Genomic DNA, 17,917 nt, shown 5'->3' with positions numbered 1-17,917 from the left:
TGACAACTCAAAGACATAAAGGAAGATCTAACCAACGTGTTTTTTCTAATTCTTACTCAACAAAATCCTTCTAAGGCCAGATATGTGTGTTGGGGAGCTACTTTCTTAAATACCATGCAAGCAATTATTTAGATTCTCCAGTGGATACCAGCTGTCCTCCAATTCTGACAGCAGCAAAATGCACATGGAAAAAAATTTTTAAGAGTATTTTAGGTAGGTTGGCAATAGGTCAAAGTATTAACCTGATGTGTGATGTGTAGACTCTTTTTATGTAGGACAGGGACTGGACTGAAACATCTGGAAGACATCTCTCAACTTTAATGTTTTCTACGTGCATGGAGAAAAACTGGAATGTCAACCTAAATAATGGAGAGAAACTCTCTAAGATAAATTTATTTGGGAATAGGGCATTGCAATGGGAATACACAGTTTACTATGTGTTTATATTCAGGAGGTAAAGGAAGATGAAGGTTTTTACAGGAAAAAAAATGCAGAGGATTATATAATTTTTTGAATTATCCTTGGCTACAAAGAATAGCAATATTAATGGCATTCCAACTTTGGACATGGTTGGTTGCTGGGCAGATGTCCTCACACCTGTATTTTGTGTGTAAGGTTGCAATGGCCTTCGTGTAAGGTTGTTTTTGTAGTCTTTTTTTTTTTTTTTTTTTGGTGATAGAGTCTCACTATGTTGCCCTCGGTAGAGTGCTGTGGTGTCACAGCTCACAGCAACTTCTAACTCTTGGGCTTAAGCGATTCCCTTGCCTCAGCTTCCCTAGTAGCTGGGACTACAGGTGCCCGCCACAATGCCTGGCTATTTTTTGTTGCAGTTGCCACTGCTGTTTTAGCTGGCCGGGGCTGGGTTTGAACCTGCCACCCTTGGTATATGGGGCCGGCCCCCTACCCACTGAGCCACAGGCGTTGCCCTGTAGTGTTTTTTGTAACCAGGAATGCAAGCATGAGAACCTTCATGGCCTTCCCTGGCTCTGTTTGTAAGGATTTTCTTTCCATTTTGATTCTGACAACTTTTCCAGGAGGATTACCATAGTGACTTCAAACTTATCTCTTAGTATGTTGTATTTCTTAGGTCCTGTATCTGCCTTTTAGGAGCAATGAAAATGAATTAGATTCTTTTTCCATGAGCTGGACATGGAATTTCCTGAGTCAAATCTTTATTCAAACATCCTGTATCTTCAATCATTTCTTTCTCTTTTTTTTTGGCTGGGGCTGGGTTTTAACCCATCACCTCCAGCATATGGGGCCAGTGCCCTACTCCTCTGAGCCACAGGCACCGCCTGATCATTTCTTTTAAAATATAGTTTATATCCTCTTTAACATTCGTTTTTGTACAGCCTGGAGTTCTGAGAATAGAACTACAAAGTAGGGTAACCAACAACATTATAAAATACATGTAATAAAACAGGCATCAAACACATGTGTTAAATGTGGGAGTAAAATGTCCTATAATTAGGATCCTTTACTCCTAGTAGTCTACTTTTTGGTGGTGGTTATTGACTTTAGAAAAGAAATACCACTTTATGACATTCTTATAGAAAATAGAGGTTATTTTGTGGTTATCAATTAAATCCACAAAGAAGGCCAGGTGCTGTGGCTCATGCCTATAATCCTAGCACTCTGGGAGGTGGAGGCGGTGGATTGCTTGAACTCAGGTTTTAGAGACCAGCCTGAGCAAGGGTAAGACTGGTCTTTACTAAAAATAGAAAAAATTAGCCAGGTGTTGTGGCAGGTGCCTGTAGTTCCAGCTATTGGGGAAGCTAAGGCAAGAGGATCACTCAAGTCCAAGAGATTGAGATTGCTGTGAGCTATGATGATGCCATGGCATTCTACCAGGGGTGACAGAGTGAGACTCTGTCTTAAGAAAAGAAAAAAAATCCCCAAACATTTTATATTAATCAATTCAAAATATTATCTTTATAAAAACAACTTTGTGGGGCAATGCCTGTGGCTCAGTGAGTAGGGCGCCAGTCCCATATACTGAAGGTGGTGGGTTTAAACCCGGCCCCTGACAAACTGCAACAAAAAAAGTAGCTGGGCGTTGTGGCAGGCGTCCATAGTCCCAGCTACTCGGGAGGCTGAGGCAAGAGAATCACCTGGGCCCAGGAGTTGGAAGTTGCTATGAGCTGTGATGCCACGGCACTCTACCAAGGGCAACTAAGTGAGACTCTGTCTCTAAAAAAACAAAACGAACAACTTTGTGGTGAGATATGCACTTATTTAGTTCTTTGACACCAAAGCAATGGGAATTCAAGAGTCCAAAACACCCAAGGCTGGCAAATACTTTACTAATAATATATATGTATATATATTTTTTATTGAGATAGAATCTTAATGTGTTGCCCTTGGTAGGGTGCCATGGCGTCACAGTTCACAGCAACTTCCAACTCTTGGGTTTAGTGATTCTCTTGCCTCAGCCTCCAGAGTAGCTGGGATTAGAGGCGTTGGCCACAACACCTGGCTATTTTTTTCTGTTTGTTTTGTTTTTAGCAGGCCAGGGCTGGATTTGAACCCACCAGCCCTGGCGTATGTGGCCGGCGCCCTACCCACTGAGCTACAGGCTCCCCCACTAATAATATTTTTTTGATATCTATGAACTGTAATACTGAACCATAACCCATTGCCCACTCTAATCCTTTTTCTCTGCTTACTTAGTGAAAAAAAGGGGTCTTGCTTTACTTTCCTATTTCTTAACTGGTTAGAGTGTATGTACATTTTTTTCTCATGTCCATTCAATTATTTGTGTTGTTTTCTATGCATTGACAAATTGCATGAGGGGACATATTTTTTCCATTGTACCTCTCCTTCCCGATTTTATGAACTCTGTATATTTGTGGCTCAAATGTTCCTCATTTGGCTGTTTTTATCATTCTTGATAAATTTTCCCATGCACAGGATTAGTCTATTATGAAGTCTGCTCATTTTTTATTTTTTGCTTTTCTCTCCACCACGTTCCTAGTTTACATAACAAATCAGGTAGGCTGGGCCTAACCACTACTCCACAGAACTGCTAGTCACGCTTCCAGCTGCACATTTAGTGCATTTCCAAGTCTACTAAAAAATTTTCATAAAACCAAAAAGTAATACCTTATTAGATTTTGCCCTTGTATGGAATAACATTTTTTGGGGGAGGGAACAGAGTCTCACTGTGTCACCCTTGGTAGAGTGCGGTAACGTCACGGCTCACAGCAACCTCAAACTTTTGGGTTTAAGCGATTCTCTTGCCTCAGCCTCCCAAGGAGCTGGGACTACAGGCGCCCGCCACAACGCCCATCTGTTTTTTTTTTTTTTGGTTGGGAGTTGTCATTATTGTATAGCAACCGCCAGCCCAGGTGTATGTGGCTGGCGCTCTACTCACTGAGCTATGGCCGCCGAGCCTGGAATAACATGTTTTAAGATTTAAAAAACGTGTAGAACTAAACTACATCATTTTTTTAGCCCCATGCTTGTTTTCAAAATTAAAAATATTGGCAGGTCTTGTCTTTTCAAGAAACGCTAAGAAGCGAGCCCCTGACAGGCTTCACCGCTGAATCCAGGGGAGCTTCCGGGCCCCCAAACTCTTCCACCCCAGGGGAGAGCGGAGATTGGAGATCCAGGCTGGCTCCCATGGGCCAGGAAGCCATAGGGGGCCGTCCCAAGTAGTGCGGATGTATGCAAGGGAAATCCACACAGCGAAATAAGGGTTCCTCAAAGGGCCTGCTCTAGGGAAGGCCTGCGCAGAATGAGTGCACTCGGGAACTCGCGCGCGCAGGGAGGGCCCACGCAGGGCGGTCCCAGATAGAGCGAGTGTCTGCAAGGAGCGTCCACACAAGGAGGGCCTGTCCAAGGGAAAGTCCATGCAGGATGAGAATGCCAGGGGCACATCTACGCAAGGTGGTGCAAACAGAACGGGCTGTCCAAACAGGAAAGACCCAAGCAGGCCGTTTTCCAGCCCCGCCTCTAACCGCCTGAGCACACACTCCAGAGGGGGAAGGTAACTCATAGTTCAGATCCTAGCAGCTTACAAAAACAGTCTTTTAAAATAGGAATCCCCAAATAATAACAAAACTTTCTTTCCCTTTTTCTCGTGAGTCATTAGTACAGAAAGTGACAGTAAGATTTCAGGGTACTAGGACTGACTGGCCCGTGGGTCAAGAGTGAAGCATACCCGATGCCAGGACCTTAAAGGTGGAACGCACATCTGCCAAGACCTTGTAAGTGAAACGCACCACAGCCGAGACTCTATCCGTGGGCGCACCGCTGCCAGGACCTACCCTGCGTGAGGCCCAATGCTGCCAGGACCTGAGGGGTGGAGCGCACGGCTGCCAGAACTCCGCCCCGTGCGCGCGCTCGCGCGCGCGTCCCCGGCATTGGCGTCGTAGTCGTCGTCGTCCCGGTCCTCGTTCTCCCTGCCAGCTCTCGGCAGTCCCCCAGCCGCCCCCGGCCCTCTACACCCACGCCCTCTCGGGCCCCGCCGCCCGCAGCCCTGGCGCTCCCCGCTGGTCCCGCCGAGGCCGCCTGCGCCCTGTGCCAGCGCGTGCCCCGGGAGCCAGTGCGCGCCGACTGCGGCCATCGCTTCTGCCGGGCTTGCGTGGTGCGCTTCTGGGCCGAGGAGGACGGGCCTTTCCCGTGCCCCGAGTGCGCCGACGACTGCTGGCAGCGGGCAGTGGAGCCCGGCCGTCCACCGCTCAGCCGCCGGCTGCTGGCGCTCGAGGAGGCGGCTGCGGCGCCCGCACGAGACGGGCCGGCCAGCGAGGCCGCGCTGCAGCTGCTGTGCCGCGCCGACGCCGGGCCGCTGTGCGCCGCCTGCCGCATGGCTGCTGGCCCCGAGCCGCCCGAGTGGGAGCCGCGTTGGAGGAAGGCCCTGCGTGGCAAGGTGCACGGGTTACCCTGGGAGGGTAGTTCTGTGCCCAGCCCACCCTACCCCACTGTGTCCTTTCCCTTCGCACAGACCTGTGCCTTCCCTATTTCTGTTGTTCCCTCCCCTAGGGTGCTGTGCTAGGTCTTTCATAGAGTCTTTTTCCCGTTCCATCACCTATGTCCCTCGGAGTCACGTCTTCCCGGCTACAGGTCGCCTTTTTTCTCCCCCCTTCACCTATCCTCTTCGTCCCCACCCGCAATGTGTCCTGGAGGCCCCCTGCAGTTTTCACAAGTTGGCTTCTCCCCCTCACTGGTCCCTGTACGTGACGTCACGTGGCTGGCCCTGCCCCCACCCCTCCGGAGTACAAGTGGCCCCTTCAGTGAAGTTGTGTCTTGGAGACGGGGCTGTCAGCCCCTGTAGTCCAGCATGTGTCCACCAGACTGGTCCACCTTCTTGCCCACTTTCTGAGCCACCATTCAGGGGGCGCCTGGCTGCGCTCTGGTCCCCTCACCCATCCCCTTCTGGAATCTTCCGTGCTATTATTCTCTTTGCCATGGGGCAGAAACCTGCCTTGAAAGTCTGGCTACAGCTGTCCTGGGGGGTAAATCCGCACCATGGCGGGTTGGGTGAGGAGACATTATTTCTGAGAGAATAGCCAGGTCCCTGGATACCCAGACAATGGCACCTGCACCCTGCACACCGGCAGAAAAGCCAGTGCCAGGTGCTGTGACCCTTTCCCTATGTTCTGGGAATAGCAAATGCACCTTGGGGTCACTGCCCATGGACACCAGAGAGGTGGGGTTCAGTGGATGGGTTCCCACTAGATCCAGAGCAGGTGTCCAGCTGGACTGTGTCAGTGGGATCTCTTCTCTTCAGGGCTCCTGTTACTAGCAGAGTGACCACATCCCAATTAGGCAGGGTGCTCTGAAGACCGTGTAGGCCTTTGATACAGGACTGAGCTCACAGCAAACAGGCCCACTTAGGAGCACAGATTCCAGAACCCACCAAATGGCAGCTTTAGCCCTGGCACCCAGTACCATGAGAAACCTTTTAAATGGGTATGCATTGCTGTCTGTAGGCAAAAGAACATGAATTTTGGGTTGTTTCTGGGACAGACTATTAGTGTAGTCAGCTTGTGTGATGTCCCTCGGGGTGTAGTGGCCGGGAGACCCAGATCTTCTGCCCACTGCCAGTTACTAACTTCTCTCTCCAGGAGAACAAGGGATCTGTGGAAATCATGAAAAAAGACTTGAACGATGCCCGGGACCTACATGGCCAAGCAGAGTCAGCGGCTGCCGTATGGAAGGCAAGTCAGGGGCCTGTGGCAACCTCTGGGTCTGGGTAAACTCAGGGATTGGGGTCTCAGGGCTGTAGACAAGGGCCAGGTTACTCAACTGCAGGGCTGGTTGGTTATGGGAGGAGCCATTGGACTTTAATGAGCTCCAGGGTATTTTTCAAGGGTGTATTTGTATTTCCCAAATAGAATCTGGCAAAAGTGGAGTGGGATCCTCTTTTTCTCCCCATATTTGTAGGTATTTGCTTCATCCAACTTTGTTTTATTCAAACACATTTGTAACTCTTTTTGCGGTACCTTTGGTTCTAATCTGAGAGCTCTCTGCTATGTCCCAGAAGAACCATTCATGCGCCCAGAGGACTTGCTAAGTGCCTTAGTATGTTTGGGCACCTATAACAAAATACCAAAGTTTGGGCAGCTTAAACTGTAGAAATTTATTGCTCATAGTTCTGGAGGCTGGAAGTACATGATTGGGGCATTGGCAGATTTGGTGTCTGGTGAGGGTCTGTTTCCTGCTTCATAGGTGGCGGCTTCTCACTGTGTCCTCATGTGGCAGAAAAGACAGGGTCTCTCTGGGGTCCCTGATGTAAGAATATGCTAATCCCATTCATAACCCAATCACCTCCCAAAGGCCCCACCTCCTAACACCATCACCTGGGGAATAAAAAGATGTCATCATGGGAATTGTAAGGGGAGAGGGTACACAAGCATTCCTACCATAGCAGCATTACTTTCCTCAAGATGACACCACACTATAAAAACTATGCTTTAGACTGTCTTTGGTGACTTTTTCTTCATATATAGTAAATCTGGGCTAGTTTCTCCAGGTTTCATAACACCTAAACTTTTTTTTTTTTTTTTTTGAGACACAGTCCCACTTTATTGTCCTCAGTAGAATGCTGTGGTGTCACAGCTCACAGCAACCTCCAAGTCCTGGGCTTAGGCGATTCTCTTGCCTCAGCCTCTCAAGTAGCTGGGACTACAAGCGCCGGCCACAACACGCAGCTATTTTTTTGTTGCAGTTTGGCTGATGCCGGGCTCAAACCCACCACCCTCGGTATATGGGGCCGGTGCCCTACCCACTGAACCACAGGTGCCACCCTCATCCTTTTTTTGTTTTTTGTTTTTTAATCCTATGAGAACAGTGAACTTTTAAAAAACTATAGAAGTTCTCAGATAGTGGGCCTGCACCTTGAGGCCGGGGCTGCTGGTCCTGCTACATGTTGGGGCTCTCTGTGCTCTGGGTTCAGCCCAGCTTTTGCCCACTCCACAGAGTTCTGAGGTACAAGCTTCCCTCAGTGACAAGAGAGGTGACAAATGGGGTCCACAATGCCACTTGGAGCCCTAGCAGCCTATGCTGCCCCTGGGGACTGCTGTTAACTTCTTGCTTGTAAGAGTGGTGCAAAGTGTGGCGTACAGGTGACCCTGGGAGGTTTTAGAGACCTCTCATTTTTCATTAACCTTGTGTTACCTCAAAGGACTTGCTTTGGCTCCAGATTTTAGCATATCAGGGCTTTTAATTGGACCTGTGGGGGTGGGGAGGTGTGGCATAGATGCTAAGAAGACAGAAGCCTTCTAAGAAGTTAGTGGCGAGCCACCTCAGCCAACCAGTAGTACCGGGCAGTCATAGGAATTCTGTCAGAAACAAAAGTGTCAGCCTCTTATAACCACCTGCATAGGGTAGCCCAGTGCCAATAAGAGTAAAATCAGAGTAGCATCTTGCTGTATTCTCCTATTTTCAAGATTAGGCATTGGTTGAAGACTGTCCAAAGAGTGGCACATGTGAAGGGTTCAGTTTTAGTTGAAGGCTGATGGAATGGTTTTTAGCCCTTGAAGTTCCAGTGAGGGTGCAGCAGGGAAGGTCGCTGGAATAGTGGGTGTATATTCTGTCAGGTGCCTGAAGAGGCCTATAGACCCAGCACAGACACTGAGGGAAGTGCCTTCCCCTGGGCTACTGGCAGATGCAGGATCTTTGTGTATAACTGAGCATATTAACAGCATAGGGAGATAGAACCTTACCTCTCCCCTCTAAGGGCCCCTGGCTGGACTTGAGAATTCAACTGACATAAGATACATTAACAAGAGAAAAGCATATAGATTTACAGAACCCGAGTTCTGCATGGCATGAGCACTCTCCTAAAGAAATGAGAACCTGGCTTGGTGCCTGTAGCATAGTGGTTATGGCGCCAGCCACATACACCGAGGGTGGTGAGTTCGAACCGGCCCAGGCCAGAAAAACAACAATGACAACTGCAACAAAAAATAGCTGCATGTTGTGGCGGGCACCTGTAGTCCCAGCTGCTTGGGAGGCTGAGGCAATAGAATCACTTAAGCCCAAGAGTTTGAGGTTGTGAGCTGTGATGCCATGGCACTCTACTGAGGGGTGACATAATGAAACACTGTCTCAAAAAAAAAGAAAGAAAGAAGTGAGAACCATGGCTTGGCACCTGTAGCTCAGTGGCTAGGGTACCAGCCACATACATCGGAGCTGGCAGGTTCGAATCCAGCCCAGGGCTGCCGAACGATAATGACAGCTCCAACGAAAAAATAGACGGGCATTGTGGCAGGTGCCTGTAGTCCCAGCTACTTGGGAGGCTGAGGCAAGAGAATCGCTTAAGCCCAAGAGTTTGAGGTTGCTGTGAGCTGTGACACAGCACTCTACCAAGGGTGACATAAAGAGACTGTCTTAAAAAAAAATAATAAATAAAAGAACGTAGAAAAGCAGTTAAGAGTCAAATGGTATGTACTGAGTTGGATAAAGACTAGTGAAAGTTATAAAAAAACAACTATATTATATTGGGAGGCTTAAAAGATAAGGGTTATTTTAACTAAGTCTATACCCAATTTTATCCGCCTCAACTTCCTGGTGTCCTTGATGAGAATATTATTTCTCTTGGTACGGGGATGACATCTTCCAGGGAATTTCTTTTTTGTTTTTTTTTGTTTGTTTATTTAGAGACAAGAGTCCAGCCCAGGCTGGAATGCAGTGTGGTGTGATCATAGCTCTCTGCAGCCTCCAGCTACTGTGCTCAAGTGACCTTGCTTCAACCTACTGAGTAGCTGGTACTACAGACACACATTGTCATGCTAAGCTAATTTTTTCTTATTTTTTTTAGAGACGGGGTCTTGCTATACTGCCCAGCCTGGTCTTAAACTCCTGGCCTCAAGTGATCCTCTTGATTCAGCCTCCCAAAGTGCTGGGATTACAATGGGATTATAGGCATGAGCCACCACACCCATCCTATGTGGGAATTTCACCTGCTTTTAAGAAGCAAAAATGAACATTGGAGTTATCTTGCAGCTGCTCCTATTCTTGTTTTTAATGTTTTTAATTCAAAATAAGTGGATATGCCAGAGCAGCATGTCTTGGGGTGACACATTCTCAACTCTTTTTTCTTCCAGGAGTGGGAGGTGGTTTGTGGGGAGGGTGGCTACCGGTGCCCACTGAGGACCCAAGGACAGATATGTCCTTTCCTGCTGTCTGCCTATCCCATAGGGACATGTGATGGACCGCAGGAAGAAGGCCCTGACTGACTACAAGAAGCTTCGGGCCTTCTTTGCTGAAGAGGAGGAGCACTTCCTGCAGGAGTCTGAGAAAGAGGAGGGGCTCCCAGAGGATGAGCTGGCTGACCCTGCAGAGCGGTTCCGGTCCCTGCTTCAGGCCGTGTCGGAGTTGGAGAGGAAGCACCGTAACCTGGGCCTGAGCATGCTGCTGCAGGTGCGGGGAGGGCAGTATGGGGAGGGCGAGGTGGGGGGAGCAGATTCAAGGCACAGTGGGGAGCCCGTACAAGAGGTAATTTACCAGAATTCCAGGCTTAGAAGCATGGCCTGACTCCCTGTGCTGTGGCCACAGGCCGCCAAGTCTTAGCAAGAGGGGATATCTGTACCCTAAGTGCCAGAGCCTGGAGAACCACTGCCCCGCTCTAGAGCTGTGAGAGCAGCCTCAGCCAGGAAATCCTCTGCAAGGGGCTCTGGTCCCTGGGTACCAAGGGACCAGAAGGTACTGGGTACTCAAGGCCTGCAGCAACCCACTCTGGGCATTTTGCACTTGGGGCTGCAATGCTGGGACCAGCAGCTTCCAGCCTGAGCAACTTCCCAGGCCCTGGTGGCAACTCTAGGTGGCAAGGTTTTGGCCTGGGGGAGATGAAGGTCAGGGGCTCAGTACAGGTGGGGGCCTCCCATATCCTAGGTCTGGGTTTGTCTGAGACAGTAGAGATACGTCTTTCTCTGTGTCTCTTTTTTCTTTCTGTGTCTGTCTGTATCTCTTATCTTTCTATCTCTTTCTCCCCATCTCTTTCTCTCTGTATCTCTTTCTCTGTCTCTATCTCACTCTGCCTCTGTCTTCCTCTTTTTCTGTTCCTGTCTCTTTGCATCTCTCCTTCTCTGTCCCTGTGTCTCTGGCACCGTCTTTGTCTTTACTTCTGTCTCTTTCTATCTTTGTCTCCCTCTCTTTGTCTTTATCTCTCTTGGTCCCCGCTTCTGTCTCTTTCTCTGTCTCTTTGTCTCTGTGTTTCTCTGTATCTGTCTGTTTCTCTTTCTCATCTTCTTTTTCTTTGTCTCTGTGTATCTCTGTGTCTTTCTCTTTGTCTCTGTTTCCTTGTTTCTTTCTCTCTCTCTTTGTCTCTCACTCTGTTTCTGTCTCTTTCCCTCTCCCCTCCTGTGCAGTGATGGCGCAGACCCTGCATGGTCCCCTGGAGCCCAAGGCAGAGGGGATGATCCTCACCTCCGTGGGAACCGTTAGCTGTAGACTGGAGAGGCATCTCCAGTGCCCCCCCACCCCCCCAAGTTGTTCTGGATCATTACATGTTTCAACACAGTGTTCCTTTTCCCTTCTCCTTGAGGTGTGGATGTTTCTGGGGCTGTAGAGATTTCCACTAGTGGCTAGTCACTCCCCTACCTGCACTTGGCCCCTGCCCAGGATCTGGTCACACAGCTTATTCCTCCATCAAAGACTCTGTCAGGACCCTGAGGCCTATACCTTCCTCCCATGTCACCAAATGGCCTCAGTACCTGGTACATGGGGACCTTGCTTTGGTGTCAAGGGAACCAAACCCCACACCCTGCAAACAGTGCCCAGGAGGGGGCTGTTCCTCGGACACACATCCCCAGGTAGGGCCCTGAGGAACACTAGTAGGGGTCCCTTTGGGGGTGATTGTCCAAGAGAGGGAGCCACGGGGCCTTGGGATGTGCTTGCAACCCAGCTCTTCAGGGAAGAGAAAGAAAATGCAACATACTTGCCCCCTGGACAGAGGATCCCTCCTGCCCTTGGGGTGGGTGTGAGCCTATAGGGCTACCCAGGAACCCTCTCTGCTCTCATCCTTCCTCTCTTGCAGGGTCCCCCTTTCCTGGCTCCCCTGCAAGGGTCTCCAGGTCCTGCCATGGGATTTCATCTAGTTATTCTTAGGCTTGTTCTTTGTATTTCCTCTAGTAGATGAATCTTGGAAAACTCGTGACGTAGCAGTAGCACAGTTGCCTGCAGCATCTTCATGTGTAGATTAATTAGTCCAGTTCACAAAAACTCAGCACAGGGTAGACAGAAACACAGGTCGGGGAAATAGATGTGGGCAGACATTTAGATTCGGGCACGTTTGGGGACAACTGGGCCACAGGTTTCCCAGCCCTCGGGTTTCCCAGTCCTCAGTAGTCCCTATAGCCTTGGTGCAATAGCTGTGAGTCTGAGCTGCCTGGCATGTGGGCTGGGCTCTCGATGCCAAATAAAGTGGGTTTGCTCCAGCCTGTGTGCTCTGCATCTCTGTGTGTGTCTGTGGGGCCTCTTCCCTCTGCCCCACATTTCCAGTGTTAAAGGAAAAATTATCCAGCAGGCATGGTGGCTCACGCCTGTAATCTCAGCACTTGGGTTGAGGAAGGGAGGATTACTTGAGGCTGGGAGTTCGAGACCAGCCTGGGCAGCATAGTGAGACCCCATCTATACATAAAATGGAAAAAAAATTAGCCAGGTATGCTGGTGGGCACCCGTAGTTCCAGCTACTCAGGAGGCTGAGGTAGGAGGATTGCTTGAGCTCAGGAATTTGAGGTTGCAGTGAGCTGTGATGACACCACTGCACTGTAACCCAGGAGAAAGAACAGACCCTATCTCAAAAAAATAAAATTATCCAATAACCCTTGTTAAAGTTGGCAGGGTGGACTTAATCAGGACTGTCTCCACAGGTGCAGGACCCATGGCTACACAGGGTCATGCACTGGGGCAGAGGGACTGGGCCCAACCCCAGATACAGTGTGGGAGGCAGGTATATATAGCCAATGGGCACAGTGGGTTCTGTGGGTGGAAAGTTCTAAGCTGAGACATGGGGTGCCAGGGATTCTGGTTGAACCAACCACAAACCTTGCTGCAGGCTGCTGTGGTATCCTGATGTTTCCTGAGACAGGGAGGATGATGAAAAACCATCTAGGGTGGTCAGGTCTCAAGGGTGGGGGGGTTCTAGGGAACTGACTTCGCAGGGCTGTTGCTAAAATTGGATTTTCCAAAGAAGGGCACAGATGGGCCTGAGGGGGTTCAGGAGCCTTGCCACAGTTTGACCAAACACAGAGTCTTTGACAGCACCTTGGCAATTTTCCAGCCTTTAGACCTCCCATCCACCCCTCGTGCCATCTCTCTACCCTCATGACAAGCCCATGCTTTGCATTCCTGTGATGCTCCCTGGCTACATCCTGAGGACACCCAAACAGATCGTCCTATGACACTAAACCGTCTTTGTTTCACCAAATGCAGCAGTGGCTTCACGATCTTCCCATAACCAAACTGGTTAGCAACAAACATCCCACCCAGTCAAGTGCAAGCTCTTTTTGTAAAAAAACAAAGACCATTTATATTTATAGGATACAATGTGTTATTTTGAGATTTTACATACATTTATATATATATATAATTGAGAGCTATATATACACATCTCAAACTAATTTAACATACCCAACACCTCATATACTCATTTTTAATGGTGAGTATTAGAAATCTATTCTTCTAGCAAGTACAGTTCTTCCTCTGTGTCCAAGGGGGATTTGTTCTAGAACCCTCTCAGGGGCACCAAAATCCCTGCTAGATGCTCAAGTTCCTTAAAACTGGCTCTTCACATCCACGTATGCATACAGAGCACCAACTATATACAATATATTGTTATCAACTGTAGTTACCATGTTATACAACAATCTCTTGTAATGGAAACTGTACCCTTTGTACATCTTTGTTCCTTTCCCTGGTGATATATATATATCACCATTCAACTTGTTTCTGTATGAGTCAACTTCTTAGATTCCATGTGTAAGTGAGATCCTGTAGTATTTGTCTTTCTCTGTCTGACTTACTTCACTTAACATAAGGTCTTCAGTTTCATCCATGTTGTTGTAAATGGCAGGGCTTCCTTCTCGTTTGTAGCCAAATGGCATTCCATTGTGTATGTACAACATTTCCTTTATCTGTTGTCTGTGGATGGACATGTATGTTGATTCCATTATCTTAGCTATCACGAGTAGTGCTGTAGTGGACGTGGGAGCGCAGATATCTCTTTGACCTACTGATTCCATTTCCTTTGGATAAATACCTAGTAGAGGGATTGCTGGACCATACAGTAGCTCTGTTTTGAATTGTTTGAGGAACCTCCATGCCATTTTCCATAATGGCTATACTAATTTACATTCCTGCCAACTGTGCATGTGTAAGGTTCTCCTGTCTCCCCATCCTCACCAGTACCTGTCTTTTTGGTAACAGTCATTCTGACATAGTGAGATGATATTATGATTTTTGATTTGCATTTCCCTGCTAATTGGTGATGGACTTTTTTTTTTTTTACATGTATCTGTTGGACACGTGTAGGTCTTCTTTTGAGAAATGTCTGTTGAGGCCCTTTGCCCATTTTTTAATCTGCTTATTTGCTTCCTCCTATTGACTTGAGTTCCTTGTCTGTTTTGGATATTGACTGCCTATCCAATGTACATTTTGCATGTGTTCTCTCCCAATCTGTGGATTATCTCTTCAGCAAAACTCACCGTGGCCTTGAACTCCTGGGTTCAAGCAATCCTCCTATCTCAACCTCCTGAGTAGCTGGAACTACCACAGTGTGCCACCACACCGGGCTAATTTTTAAATTTTTTATAGAAATGGTGTCTTGCAATACTGCTCAGGCTGGTCTCGAACTCCTGGCCTCAAACAATCTTTCTGCTTTAGCCTCCCAAAGGCATTAGCCACCATAGCTGGCCAATTTTTACTTTTACTGTTTGTGCTTTTGGGGTCACATCCAAGCAGTCAGTGCCTAGACCAACACCAAAGAGTTTTTCCCCTATGTTTTCTTCCACTGGTTTTACAATTGCAGGTCTGAGGTTTAAGTCCTTATCCACCTCCAGTTGACTTTTGTTTATGGGACACTTCCCTTGACAGACTTTCTTCCCCAATCCCTAGGACACCCACTGGTTTTGAGTTTCCTCCGGCCTTTTTGATACCTCTCAGTCTCCTTTCCAGACTCTCTGCTCTGCCATCCTCATGTGGAAGGATCCTTTGCATCAGTGCTAAGTCCTATCTGTCCTGCACACACCTGCTCCGGGGCCTTAGGCATTCTCTGGTCTCACACTTACCTCTCCAGTGTGGATCTCTCTCCCAAACTCTTATCGGAGGTCTGCCTGCCTCCTGCACAGTGTGTCTGGATGTCCATCTCAGACTCCCCTGGTCCAAAACTAAGGGCCTGATCCCTGCAATTCCCAGGCAGGTGTCTGGGAGTCATCTCTGTGCCCTACTTTCTTTGAGTAGACCTTAGCAGGTCTGTAAGGGAACAAAGCTAGCTTTTCCTGTAGACAAAGACTAGACATCGTCTTACCTGCCGCCCAGCCAGGGTCTGCAACGCTGCTGTACACCGAGGAGCCTGGGAACCTCACCCCAGCCCCCATATCCTAACAATTCACCCTCAGCAGGTAGAGAGATTTCCTTTTAAAAATATATAGCATGAAGTTTGAGCACAGTGGTTCATGTCTATAATCCTAGCATGATGAGAGGCTGAGATGGGAAGATGGCTTGAGGCCAGCCTGATGGAGAATAATATCCCATCCCTATAAAAAAATAAGTTAGCAGGCATGGTGGTACATGTGTGTAGTCCTTCCTAGCTATTCAGGAGGCTGAGGCAAGACCTTGTCTCAAAAGAAAAAAATGTAGGATGTAAGTCTGGAGCTCTGATGTTATGTACAGCACAAGGACCATGTAATAAGATGGTATCCTGGCTTGGTGCCCGTAGCTCAGTGAGTAGGGCACTAGCCACGTACACTGAAGGTGGCAGGTTTGAGGCCAGCCCACACCTGCTAAAACAATGACAACTGCAACCAAAACAATGGCCGAGCATTGTGGCGGGCACCTGTGGTCCCAGCTACTCAGGAGGCTGAGGCACGAGAATCACTTGAGCCCAAGAGTTTGAAGTTGCTGTGAGCTGTGATGCTACGGCACTCCACTGAGGGCGACATGGTAAGGCTCTGTCTCAAAAAAAAAAAAAGATTATATCCTATTTGGGTTCCTGCTCAATGAGTATATTTTAGCTGCTTTTGCCACAAAATCAAAAATGGCTAACTCTGGGAGTTGACGGCTTTGTTCATTTGCTTCCCTATAGTAGCCATTTTTATACCCATCTGTATCCTATAATACTACATTGCATACCTTAAATACACACAATAAAAAAAATTTTTTTTTTTTTTTTTTTTTGAGACAGAATCTCATTATGTTGCCCTTGGTAGAGTGCCATGATGTCACAGCTGACAGCAACCTCAAACTCTTGGGTTCAAGTGATTCTCTTGCCTCAGCCTCCTGAGTAGCTGGGACCACAGGTGCCTGCCACAATGCTCAGCCATTTTTTTGGTTGCAGTTGTTGTTGTCTAGCAGGCCCAGGCCAGGGTCGAACCCACCACCTTTGGTGTATGTGGCTGGTGCCCTACTCACTAAGCTACAGGCACTGAGCCAGCAATAAAATTTATTAAAAAAAAAAACTAAGCCAGGGCCTGCCACTGCTCTAATCAAGGCTCTAGAGCAGCAGTTCTCAACCTGTGGGTCGTGACCCCTTTGGAGGTCGAATGACCCTTTCACAGGGGACGCCTAAGACCATCCTGCATATCAGATATTTACATTATGATTCATAACAGTAGCAAAATTACAGTTATGAAGTAGTAACGAAAATAAATTTATGGTTGGGGGTCACCACAACATGAGAAGCTGTATTAAAGGGTCGTGACATAGGAAGGTTGAGAACTACTGCTCTAGGGCTACCTCTAATTCTTTTTGGGTGGAAATTTCTTGACTTAGAAGCCAAATTACTCCTCAGTCCATGGGTTGCAGAATGAATGTTCTGTTAGCAGGCACAAAAACAACATTCATCTTGTACGTTTGCATCAGAGCTGTGGGGTGACCTGGTGCATGTCAGTGAGCAGTAATATTTTGAAAGTAATCTTTTTTCTGAACTATAGGTCTCCACCGTGGGCTTAAAATATTTAGTAAACCATGCTATAAACAGATAGGCTGTCATCCAGACTTTGTTGTTCTATTTACAGAGTACAGAGTAGATTTAACATGATTCTTAAGAGCCCTAAGACTTCTGAAATGATCAATGAGCACTGGCTTCAATTTAACCAGCTTCACCAGCTGCATTAGTCCCTAACTAGAAAGTCAGCCTGGCCTTTTTATAGTTTTGAAGCCAGCTATTGGCTTCTTGGTAGCTATTTTAGTGCTAGGTGGCATCGTCTTCCAACATAAGGCTATTTTGTCTGCATTGAAAATGCTATATTACTTAATGAGTTTAGTCATCAATGATCTCAGCTAGATCTTCTGGATAACTTGCTGCAGGTTCTCCATCAGCACTTTGCTGCCTCACCTTGCACTTTCATGTTATGTAGATGGCTTCTTTCTTGAAAGTTCACGCACCAACCTCTCATAGCTTCTAACTTTTCTTCTGTGGATTCCTTACTTCTCTCAGAATTCACAGAATCGAGGAGACATAGGACCTGCTCTGGATTAGGCTTCAACTGGGAGAACATTGTGGTTAGTTTGCTCTTCTATCCGGACCACTCAGACTTTCTCAGTGTCAGCAATAAGGTTGTTTTTTCTTTCATACTATTTTTGTGTTCACTAGAGTAGCACATTTTATTTCCTTCAAGAATTTTTCCTTTGCATTCACAGCTTGGCTAACTTTTATCTCAAGAGGCCTAGCTTTTGGCCTGTCTTGGCTTTTGACATGCCTTCCTCACTAAGCTTAGTCATTTGTAGCTTTTGAGTTAGAGTGAGAGATGTGCAATTCTTCCTTTCTCTTGAATACTTAGGAGTTATTAGTTGGTCCAATTTTGATATTGTGTTTTCAGGAACTGGGGAGCCCTGAGGAAAGGGAGATAGGTTGAAACCTAAGAAGTTACTTTGGAAAGACTATGTCATGTGGGTAGAGCCCTCATGATGAGATTAGTGTCCTTATGAATGGGACCTTGAGAGCTCCTTCACCCAATTCCACCATGTGAAGACATAACAAGAGGGTGCTGTCCCTGAACCAGGCTTCACCAGACACACAGTCTGCCAAGATCACAAATACCTTGATCTTAGACTTCCAGCCTCCAGAAGTGTAAGCAATAAACTGTGGCTTATAAGCTGCCCAGTCTATGGTATTTGTTATATTGGCCCAAATGTAGTGATTCCACTCCTGGGTTGATATGCCAAGGATATGCCAACAGGGTTCCCTGGGAGATGCCACACAGGATGGTTGCCAAGGGCCCTACCCTCAAAATCTAATCACTTCCAAAGGCCC

The 17,917-nt window shown here is 47.6% G+C and overlaps 1 protein-coding gene across 1 annotated transcript; it reads left to right on the top strand.

The window, feature by feature from the left end:
* The first annotated feature begins 3,851 nt into the window (after positions 1–3,851).
* Positions 3,852–11,882, top strand: RNF187 (ring finger protein 187). The gene is made up of 5 exons (XM_053572580.1): positions 3,852–3,888; positions 4,302–4,870; positions 6,069–6,161; positions 9,646–9,867; positions 10,815–11,882. Exons 1-5 carry the CDS (start codon positions 3,852–3,854, stop codon positions 10,815–10,817), a joined length of 924 nt encoding a protein of 307 aa, XP_053428555.1. The 3' UTR covers positions 10,818–11,882.
* Positions 11,883–17,917: the final 6,035 nt, after the last annotated feature.

Source organism: Nycticebus coucang, chromosome 20 (assembly GCF_027406575.1).
Source record: "Nycticebus coucang isolate mNycCou1 chromosome 20, mNycCou1.pri, whole genome shotgun sequence".
Taxonomy (NCBI): domain Eukaryota; kingdom Metazoa; phylum Chordata; class Mammalia; order Primates; family Lorisidae; genus Nycticebus; species Nycticebus coucang.
The sequence above is the reverse complement of the archived record's forward strand: the minus strand, read 5'-3'. Positions and strand labels throughout refer to the sequence as shown.

Bases quoted from the DNA above. Each gene is read 5' to 3' on its own strand.
- RNF187 (XM_053572580.1), top strand. From the start codon at position 3,852: ATGCAGGATGAGAATGCCAGGGGCACATCTACGCAAG. The intron at 3,889-4,301 runs GTGGTGCAAACA...CCAGGACCTGAG, and splicing joins CAGGGGCACATCTACGCAAG to GGGTGGAGCGCACGGCTGCC. The intron at 4,871-6,068 runs GTGCACGGGTTA...TTCTCTCTCCAG, and splicing joins GGAAGGCCCTGCGTGGCAAG to GAGAACAAGGGATCTGTGGA.